Raw genomic sequence first — 10,687 nt, 5'->3', positions numbered from 1 at the left:
TGCGGTGAGTATCTCAGGACATGTGAGGGGACAGGAATGCAGGCTTCTCCATGCCCACCACGCCGCTCCCCTCCCCACCCCCATTCCTCAGAGTGAGCTGCCTCCAGAACCTTCTCTGAGGGATTCAACCCTTCCCTCTCACGTAGCGGTTGAGCCTGGAATGGACACTTTGCAGCTTCTGGTGTGTGCCCATCCTCCCACTATCTTAAATAAGTTTCGGAGGGAGATTCTTCTCGGTAGGGAATTGGGTTTGAGAAAGTGTCCCGTCTTCCTGAAAACAATGAGGTGAATTTATAACTTGCTGGGCTCCCATCAGCTGCTCAAATATGGAATTTCCCCTTTTATTTTTCTTCTCCCCAAGTACTGATGAAATTCCCTTCCATGGCCTGTATCTCTCACGGACCGTTTTTTTGTGAGTTGATGCCGGAAATGGTCCTGCTGTAGCCGAACGAAGGCGTGAGCGGGAACAGAATTTGGGAAGAGAGGAAAAGAACGGGATTTGGAAAGCTGACCTAGAAGATAACAGGCTGGGCATTCTGGGGACTTGAGAGCCTCAGATCTTTCCAGAAACTCATAGATATGTACTGCCCAATACAGAAGCCTCTAGCTATGTGGGGCTATGGAGTGTTTTTCATGTGGCTAGCTTGAGTTGAGATGTGCTGTATGTCTAAAATGCACCCTGGATTTTGAAGACTTTCTATGAAAAGAGTCTGCAAAATATCTCATTAGTAATTTTTTAACATTGAATATATGTTGAAATGGGATATATTGGGTTAAATAAAATATATTATTAGAAGTCATTTCACTTATTTCCTTTTACCTTTTTAATGGGGCTACCAGCAAACTTAAAACCACATATATGGCTCACATTTGATTTCTACTGGACAGTGTTGTCCTAGATAGACATTGGATAAAGGTCGCTGAAATGAGCTCCTAACTCCATCCAAAGTGATCAGTAAGTCTCTGTAATCCATTCAAGCCAGTTACATCTCAAGAGCAGATGAGAGAACAGACATTGGTGTCATCTTCTTGGGACACCATTGGGGTGTCAGGGAACCGCCAGTCTTGGGAATTAGACTATGGAGCAGGTCTGTGTCCAGGATGGTGACCCTCTTCTGTCCCCCAATCTGACCTATAACCCTGTGTTGCTTTGCATTGAAGCTTCTCTCCCAAGACATGAAGAATCTCATCCTGGAACTGGAGACCACGCAGCCCCTGTGCACACAAGGATCGCTTGGCTCCCCTGGGCCTCCTGGCCCCCAGGTTGGTGCATCCACCAGACCTTCTCCTGCTGTCTTCGGTTCAGAGCAGCGAAGCCCACTGGGCTGAGCCCGTTCGAGCTGCCTGTTTTGGTTTGATATGGGGCTGTTTTTCCTTCTCTGGCTCACCTCCAGCCCCAGAGCCACGTGGATAGAACGAACGCTGGTTCTTCCCTCGGTGAATTCTGTCCTCCCAGGCTTGATTTTCTCATCCACCCACTGGGGATAATAATTACCCCTGCAGTACTGGATTTGGGGTGGGGGAGGCAAATGAGATGTTGCCTAGATGAATGTGGTTGTTATTATAGTTATCATCAAACACTTGATGACAATGGGTTGCCCTTTATGTGGCCATCGACCCCACCAGGGGACCCAGAGGTGCCTGCATTCAGTGTAGGAAAGTGGAGGTAAAGAGGAACTTGTTACCTGAGCTCAACTGGCCCCAAATATGGTACCAAGCAGCCCACCCCTCCCCAGCACAGCCAAAGGGAAGAGTGAGGAAGAGGCAAAATGATAGAAAAAGGATTTTCTAGGAGGGGAAAGAGAGAACGAGGAGCAGTCAGTTCCTCGAGTTCCTTAGGTGTTATTTCATCCTCCCTAGTTGTCTCTCCTGTGGCTTCTCATCACAAGAAGACTAAGAAACAAACTCCTCACCCTGGGTTTCAAAGCCCCACGTGAGGGGACACCAGCCTGTATCTCCCGCATCATCTCATGCCACCAACCCTGCCTCTTCAATGCAGCCATGGTACATGTCTTGGGCCCTCAAGCCCACCAAGCTTTTTCCAGCCTTAGGGCCTTTACGCTGTGGCTCTGACTGTGTGGAATGTTCTTCCTTCTGATTTTTTTTTACCATGGCCAGCTCCTTTGTCACTCAGAATTCCATTTACATGCCACCTCTTTAGAAATGCCTTCCTCGGCTACCTAGTTTACAACAGCCTTCCCCATCACTTTCCAGCCAATGACCTATTTTAATTCTCTGCAAATTTTGCTCATGTTGTTATATTTTCCTTATTTATTTATTTTTTTGTTTCTAATCTCTTTGGTCTCCTCTCCATAAAATGTAAGTTCTGTGACTGGGGTTGGCAAACAGTGACCCATGGTTCCTATCCATCTCTCTCTCTTTTTCTTTTTGTAATTAAAGTTTTATTGTCTCTGGCTGCTTTCATGCTACAAGGACAGAGTTGAATAGCTGTGACAGAGTTGCTATATCAGAGGCACAGCTAAAAATATTTACTATCTGACTCTTTACAGGAAAAGTTAACTGACCCTTGGTCTTGAAAGCAGGGACGTTGTCTATCTTGTTTATATTGTGTGGCCAGTTATAGCAGTGTGTGGGGTGTAGCAGGTTCTCCGTAAATATTTGATAAATGCGATAAAGGAAACAGGACTTTGAACCCAGAATTGGCCAGAGCTGCCACAGAGGGGCTAGGTAGTTGGCAGAAAGGCAAGATGGGCACCCTGAGAAATACCTCTCGGGTGGGTTTCTATCTGCCCACCTCCCATAGTCTCCGCTGACAGCTCTCAGGGTACGGGAGAACACACAGAGCATCGGGGAAGACGGATTCTCTGCTGACCAACCGCCCTCCAGTCACACTTGCTAATCTCTACCCTCAAGCAATCCCATCTGAGTCATACAGAGGCTGTGTTGTCCAGTTCCAGGGGACTATGCAGCCACCTCTGTTCTCTTAGGACACCGCGTGAATGCTGTCCCCACCAAAATGAGATCTGTGGATCAGCAACATTAGCATCATCTGGGAGCTTGTAAGAAATGCAGAATCTCATCTCCCCCCCCACCCCCCACTCAATCAGGATCTGCATTTTAACGAGACACTCCAGTGAATCATCTACAAGTCAGCGCTAAGCACAATGGCCTGGGAAAATAGTTCTAGCCCATTTCGAGAAATGGAAAATACCGAGTCTTGGAAAAAATGAAAGACTGGAATGAGAACTCTCCCCTCTGTCCCCTCCCTAAACCAGAAGGAGAATAAACCAAGGACAGTGGTTTCCAAACTTCTGTGCACATTAGAATCCTCTGGGAACTTCAAAAACTCCTAATGCCTGCCTGTGCCCTTCACCCTGAGGTTGGGATGTAATTTATCTGGGGTGTAGCTTGATCTTCGGGATTTTTTAAAGATCCCCAGGGAATTCTAATGTTCACATAGGCTTGGGAACCACCGGCTGAAGGGGCTGTTTGTCATTCGGATAAGTCTCATAGAAATCATATTTCAAACAGACTTCGTGTTAGGCGTGTTCACCTGCACGTCTTGGGGATGAAGTAGTGGCCTGGATAGGTTTGATGGATTTCCTCTCTGCCGTACTGGGGAATTTCAAAAACAATTAGCCAACTGAGCGTTTCATAGACACATGAGCAGACAGCAGCTGCATTCTGCTGTGGGTGTGCCAAGACTTCGTGCCGTGGGTGCTAGAGTCCCTGAGCCTGAGACACCCCCACTCCTGCAGCTGGGCAGTGGGACAAAAAAAGAACTACTTACTTGCTCACATTCTCAACGTCTTAAAACAGAAGACTTTGCTGCACCTGGTACCCATGGATCCACCATGGGAATTTCCAAGTTGGCTGTTCCCACTTGCAAAGTGTAAATTTCCCCTCGTCAGGGCCCAGGGAAGCTTGGTAAAAGCAGCTGTGAACATATGAGAGGCGGTGAAGCCTCTTGTTTTCAGCAAACAGCATTTCTTTAGTTGCTCTCACCAAGCACTCTGGATGCTTCAGGCAACCTAAGAATTCCAGGGAGAAAAGTTAAAATCACAGAGAGTAGATGTGTGAGCACCGCGACTGGCACCATTGAAGACACAGCTCAAAAAAAGCTAGAAGAGGGGAAACAGAGAGGAGAAGATTGGTCTGGAGGGCACAAGGGGGGTCCTTCACGGGGCCTCTGGAGCCCTGAGTCTGCATAGAAAATGAGGCTGTGGTTGGAGCTCAGTGCCCCAAGACCCCCGCCCCCCAGTCCTGTCTCCCTCGCCACCCGTGCTGCCCTGGTTTGATGTATACTTTCTTCATTTCTTGTCTTGTTTATGTAGGGTCCTCCAGGGCTTCCTGGCAAGACAGGAGCAAAGGGAGAAAAGGTATGAGCCACTACTCACTTCTCCTTCCTAATTCCAGCCTGTTTCCTGGGGGTGCCACTGAGAACTTTCTCGTTGAGATTTCAAAGCATGTGCTAATTCTACCTTAGTGCATGAGAATGGGCTCCATGATGGTTGGGCTGCTGCTGCAGGCGTGGGGTCCCATCGGTGTATTTTGGCTTGGCCCACTGACATGGCAGTGGTGCCGTGAGTGGCCAAGGGACCAAGCCACATGAGCATGCCCAGTCATCAGCCCTACTAAGCCCTCTGCTCCCAGGACTTCTCTTCCAAAGCAGCCTCTGCTTACTTGTCTCTTCCATCCACAGGGGGAGCTTGGCCGACCAGGAAGGAAGGTATGGTCCATGCTGTTCTGTCAGCATTGCATAGGCAACTGTGCTCGGCATGCATGTGAGTGTGTGTGTACTCCTTGGAGTGTGGGAACCAGCAGTACACTTCTGTGGCCGCCAACGCCCAGGTGGTCAATGATGGCACAGCCATCTTGATGATGACAGTAGAAACCTTTCTCTGCCCACGCCTTCACTCAGGAGCTGGAGCCTCCTATCGCCAGCTTTAGGACTTCTGCCAGAGGCTGCAAGCCTGGCCAAATTTTCCCCAGCTTCAGAGCATCTCATCCTGCCACCCATCAGAGAAACTCTCCAAGGCTCCAACCAGCAGCACAAAATGACTCTCACTGTCTATTCGATTAAACTGGAATAAAGTGCCAAACAGACAGAAACAAATGGCTTTTGCTTTTTGGCCCCACTGAAATTAACGGGAGTTACTTTAGGTCACAGGGACTCTGAATGAACCAAACACATGTTATCAAGACTCTCATTAGTGTCAGGAAGAAGAAAACCAGCAGCCACTCACTGTGGTCAATGGATGCTGGCACTAAAATTGTAGGTCTTGGTGATAGAAGGAGGTGCAAAACTTTGGCCAAGAAAGATGCCTATGGTTCTAAATATAAATTAGTATCTTTCTGATTGACTGTCTTGTTCAAATACTTTTACTATCAGTAAGAGCCTCAAACAGACCTATGCAAGGCAAAGCTACAACATTTTAGGGCAGAGATGACAACCCCAGCCAAGGCACAGCAGTTGTTCAAAGTGCTGGGCTGGAGAGGATTCTGGTCTCCATGCTCAGCGAGGACCATGAGTAATTAGTGATGTGTACCATGGATGGGAAGCAAGAGTAGAAACCGGTACACATGCCAGCATTTGTGATCCCTGATTTAGGGGCTGAAACTTCCACATCTCTAGCTAGGCTAACTGAAATTAGCCAATGGGTGCAGAGGTCAAGAGAGACCCAAGTTCCTAATCCCACTTTCAGGGTTTACTCTTGCAGGGCTTACTCTCATAGCTCCTGGCTTATTGGGTTCCTTAGAAGCAAAGACGGAGGTGGCACATGCTGTGTGCAAGTGAATGGTTAAGGGAATTCTTTCAAGAGGAGCTTGAGGAGAGGGGGCAGCCAGATGGAGCAGGGGAAAAAGCCCAGTGTGGGAGTGGTATCAGGTGCTGTCCAGCTTTGGCATGATCCCTAGGGTAGCTCTGAAGTAAGAGTTTGTCCCTCCTTGAGGTAAGAGAGCTGGACTGTTGGCTGCAGGAAGAGGAAGTACATAAATTGCTGGGCAGCTCCAACTGCTCATGGGCAAACTCCAGTCACTAGTTACAGGAATTAGTTGTTACAGCAAGGAAGGTAGCCACTGGGGGATGGGCACACGAGCAGGTGAAAAAGAACCCGAGAGTGCCAACAGCATTTGCTACTGCTCCCCAAACACAATCCTCTCTCATAGACATCGCATCCTTGGGGAGAACCCATTGGAATGCAGGGGACATTTGGATGGGTGGGTAGAGACAATGAAGATGGAAAAAACAAGTTTATTTATTTTATTTAATTTATTATTTATTTCTTTTTTCAGGTGAGGCAGCCCTTGGTTGACCTCACAGATTGCAAGGACCTTGTCAGTTTACAATCTCTTATTTTTTTATTTTTTACGCCTACAGCATCTGATCTTCCTAGGTGGTCTCCCATCCAAGTACTAACCAGGTCCGACCCTGGTTAGCTTCTGAGATCAGACGGGATCGGGCTTGTTCAGGGTGGCATAGTCGTAGCAAAAAACAAGTTTAGAATACCTTCTTCACCACCTTCATTTCTTCAGTAGAATAAGATCTTGTGTATCAACGCAATGTGACACCTACGGCTTTAGCTTATATCTAGGTGATCCACCCTTTGGGCTATCAGTTTTTAGAGAGTGAGGACGAGGGTCCTGGGGCCATGCTTAGAGGCCCCATACTCCTCTCTGGACCCCGGAGATAAATCTTATTTCCTGGAAGGAGGGAAACAAACCCAGTTGTCCTGACTTTTGTTCTTTGACTTTGAAGGGTAGACCTGGCCCCCCAGGTGTTCCTGGCATGCCTGGGCCCATCGGCTGGCCTGGCCCTGAAGGACCCAGGGTAAGTGTGACACACTCTCAGGGTATTGGAACACGAGAGAAGATGGTGGCTCCTCTGGCCCCTGAAATGTAGTCAGTGAAACTCACTTCCTCAAGACGGGGAGGAAGAAGAGGGCATGAGGGCTGCTCGGAGGTCCCCCAAATGCTTCCTTCTCACTTGGACTGTAAGACCTTGGTCAGTCCAAGATCTCCGCTCCTATAAGGGGAGAAATACTGGCTGCTTGTTCTCTCTCACAAAGGCCCTGATTCTTTTTATCCTGGGCGTTAGCATGCAGTTCTTTTGTTTTCCTGAGATTACTCAAAATGGGCTTGGGTCTGAAAAGCTTCGGCCTGTCATGCTGATCTGGTGGGAGGTGGAGGGTCGAGGGCGTGGGCGTTGGCTGGCTGGAACAACCTCAACCCTATATTCAGAGAGGGGTTGCCAAATACTAATGAATTCCCCTTTCTTAAACAGGTTATAGAAAGCTAACATGTCCACACCCATGCCTTTGTTTACGTTCTTCTCACTTTGGTCATAGATTATTGGGTGCAGAGGCCATGACTTAGAAATCTGACCTGCTGAAGACAAGGGCAGGCAGGTGAATGTCACTATCTACTCTGATTCACTTCCGGCAGTATTTATTATGGGACTAGAACTCTTCCCAGTCCTCATAGGAAAAGTCCCAAGGATATATACTTTTTAAATCTATACCGGGTAGAGCTGAGCTGTCCAATATGATAGCTCTAGCCATATGTGATGACTATTGAACCTTTGAAATTGGCTAGTGCAACTGAGGAACTGAATTTAAATTTTTAATTAATTTAAGCTCGAATTTTAAAACTTGTACTCAATTCAGTTATTTGAAAATGTTTAAGTATATTCACTTGAGTATGTGAATCAGCTTTTTCAACTATAAATTTTATGAACTCTAAAAACAGATTACATATTTTGGATGCAAATTTAGCGCCTGAATTGAGATGTGATTTAAATGTAAAATATACAACAGATTTCAAATATTTATTATGAAAAACAGAATGTAAAATATCTCAATAATGTTTATATTGATTACACATTGAAATGATAGTTAGATTAAATTTGAGTAAATAAAATATATTGTTAATTTTACTTTTTAGTTTACTGTTTAGTTTTACTTTCAAATATTTATTATGAAAAACAGAATGCAAAATATCTCAATAATGTTTATATTGATTACACATTGAAATGATAGTTAGATTAAATTTGAGTAAATAAAATATGTTGTTAATTTCACCTGTTAAGTTTTACTTTTAATGTGACTTCTAAAAAAAATTTAAAATTAAGGATTTGGCTCACCTTATATTTCTACTGTTTAGCAGTGATATAGAGTTGTTTTTAGCACAGAGCGTGCTGAAAGTCCCAACTCCAAATCATTGTGAGGAGCAGCAGAGCCCACCCATGAGGCTTAGCCCCTTGCCTCCATCGTACATACCCAGGGGCTAATGTTCACTTTACTTGGCTGCAAAGTAAAGTGAACATACTCTCACTAGGGTGAGAGTATATGAAGATGTCTGAAAGCACTTCCCTATGCAAAGAGCAAAGTAGGTGAAGCTTTTTAGGGGTGTTGATACCTTATCCTCTGGGACCTGCAGAGCCCCCATTCTCTCTCCTCCACCCTCTTACAAACTTCTCAAGGAAAAAGTCAAGCATCAGTCCATTACAACGTCTTAGTGAGAATTTAGTTTGGAGATCTGCCCTGCCTTGGGCAATTTCATTTTATATTTCATCTCAAATACCAGGACGAAGTGTGGAGTATGGAGCCTTGGGCCCCTGCGAGTGAACAAGGGAGCATTTGGGGGTCCTCAAATTCACAAGCCAGCCGCGATGTCTCTAGGTCCTTCCTGATCTTGCCCATGACTTCCTGGTTCAGTTTCTTCAAGAACTGTCGCTTTAAGTCTGTTTTTACCCTTCTTATGATTCCTACAGGGTGAAAAAGGTGACTTCGGTCTGATGGGCTTGCCAGGATCAAGAGGACCAATGGGCTCCAAGGTCAGTGCGTTGGCCAGATGGGTGTTCCCAGGTCTTCTCACTAAGGCTCTGGAGCAGCTGTTATCTACAAAGATGGGGACTAAGTGGGGCTGCGGTCCTGGGCTGGGGAAGGCCACGGATGTCTGAGAGCCCAATGCCAGAGCCCTTGTCTTTACCAGTCTTTGGGGGACATCAGGGCTGGGACGTGGGGGAGTAGGGATGCCCCTCCTGCTCTTCTCCCGAGCAGCAAGGGTCAAGCCTCTGGACAACAAGACAGATGGCACTCTCTGTTCAGGCCTTTGGGGGTGGTGGTAAGAAGAGCAGTGTTCTTTTTAGGCCTGGTGTAAACACAGTCCTCAGGGACATCTTTGCGTTTAATGCAGCAACCCTCAACTAAAACTTGCAGCACAATGAGACACATCTCACCACCGCATTCAGGGGTTCCTCCTACTCACATCAAATCCAAAGGCCCTTCGGGGCTGAATGTAAATGTACCTTCTGCTTTCTTTTAGGGCTATCCTGGATCCAGAGGGGAAAAGGTTAGTACCTGTGTACGCTGGCTTCCCAGAGCCTGGTGTGGGCTTTCAGCTCTGGGGTCAGTGGTGAGCAGAGGATGGGCCCAGGTCTCTCTTTAGTCAATAACTGAGTGACCATTCCTAGCTATTCCTGGATCTTTTATCAGTGGGCGGAGAGAGAAATGAGGGGCCTCCTGAGGCAGGGCTAGCAGGCTAAGAAGGAGCTCTCGGTAGAGGTGGAGACCCCTCACATACGAGAGCAGATGAGCAATCGAAGCTTGTGCCAGGTGGAGAATGAACGCGGCTTGCATGGGGGTGCTGGAGGAAGATGGCAGATGTGTGTTTTTAGACCAGGCTTTCACTGCACAGTCTTCTTATCTGTTAAAAACAAAACAAAACAAGAACTCATTCTGAATCTGGGGACAAATTTCTTACAGGATGAGAGAGGGTCTGGGACCCAGAATTTTCTGTGGGTTGTCCTTTATTAAGGCTAGAGGTCTTTGGGGTCCAAACAGATGGCAGAACACAGAGAATTCCTTCCCTGGGTGAGTCAATCCCTGAGCTTGTTTCTTTGCCTGTGAAATGAGGGTGTTGGCTTAGGGAGCTTTCAGTTTGAAATGCTCCAATTTTTCCCCCACGGCATTTACTCATTGACTCTCTCCTGTGGTTTCCTCTTAGGGATCCAGAGGTGAAAGGGGTGACTTGGGTCCCAAAGGAGAAAAGGTAATGGCCATTGCATAGATGTGATAAACTACAATGGAAGTGATGGCCCTGTCCACCCCATCTTATGGGCTGGCTGACTGGTTATCTGTGAGTCTGATTGACTGTCTGGCTGGCTGGCTGACAGGGCTCTATCTTGAAAATGACTGACCAAGCTCTTCCATAGCCCTTTTAAGTGTTGTTTCAGAGGTGGTCACTATATTTTTTGTTCTCTTCATAGGGATTCCCAGGATTTCCTGGAATGTTGGGCCAGAAAGTAAGTACCTAGAATTAGTAAAAATAGGCCTTCGTAATAAATTAGACCATCGAACTACAACAAAAAAAGAGGTCTGCCTTTTTGTTCATCAGGCAAGGAAAGCAGGTTTTGCTGTGGAAGGTTCTGGTTTGGAAGGGAAGCAAATTGCCAGGCATGTTGGTGAGAGGGTGGCAGGATGGTCTGAGACCTCCCTCCAGTTGAGTGGGAGGGCAAGGATGCCCCACTGGGTGGAGGGAGGCCCTTTTATGTGCATTTCCTACTTCTTAGAGGGCTGTGGTAACGTTCATAGGCAGAAAGCTTTATGACGTGAGACTCGGACCTGAGCTACAATGGCCAAGGGCCCCGGTGTGAGACGAGACGCAGGCACCTTTGGCTCAGTGCCACTGCGAGATACACTCAACTCAGAGCTTCTTCGAGGGTGGC

At 47.0% G+C, this 10,687-nt stretch overlaps 1 protein-coding gene and 1 pseudogene across 2 annotated transcripts in view; one reads left to right on the top strand and one right to left on the bottom strand.

Moving 5' to 3' along the window:
- Positions 1–1,117: 1,117 nt before the first annotated feature.
- COLQ (collagen like tail subunit of asymmetric acetylcholinesterase) overlaps positions 1,118–10,687 on the top strand; it is a 29,000-nt gene continuing 19,430 nt past the window's right edge. The window contains exons 1-8 of one of the 2 annotated variants that reach the window (XM_025043656.1): positions 1,118–1,263; positions 4,296–4,340; positions 4,664–4,690; positions 6,719–6,790; positions 8,732–8,794; positions 9,286–9,312; positions 9,967–10,011; positions 10,229–10,264. In XM_025043656.1, the coding sequence (XP_024899424.1) occupies positions 1,177–1,263; positions 4,296–4,340; positions 4,664–4,690; positions 6,719–6,790; positions 8,732–8,794; positions 9,286–9,312; positions 9,967–10,011; positions 10,229–10,264 (402 nt within the window). In that variant the 5' untranslated portion in view covers positions 1,118–1,176. The remainder of the gene's footprint in view (positions 1,264–4,295; positions 4,341–4,663; positions 4,691–6,718; positions 6,791–8,731; positions 8,795–9,285; positions 9,313–9,966; positions 10,012–10,228; positions 10,265–10,687) is intronic. The other variant, XM_025043655.1, reaches the window with a different exon arrangement.
- LOC112476001 lies at positions 6,332–6,450 on the bottom strand (annotated as a pseudogene).

The sequence above is a fragment of the Pteropus alecto genome, unplaced genomic scaffold, assembly GCF_000325575.1.
Source record: "Pteropus alecto unplaced genomic scaffold, ASM32557v1 scaffold92, whole genome shotgun sequence".
Lineage (NCBI taxonomy): Eukaryota > Metazoa > Chordata > Mammalia > Chiroptera > Pteropodidae > Pteropus > Pteropus alecto.
Note: the sequence above shows the minus strand (reverse complement) of the source record. Positions and strands in the feature narration are given on the sequence as shown.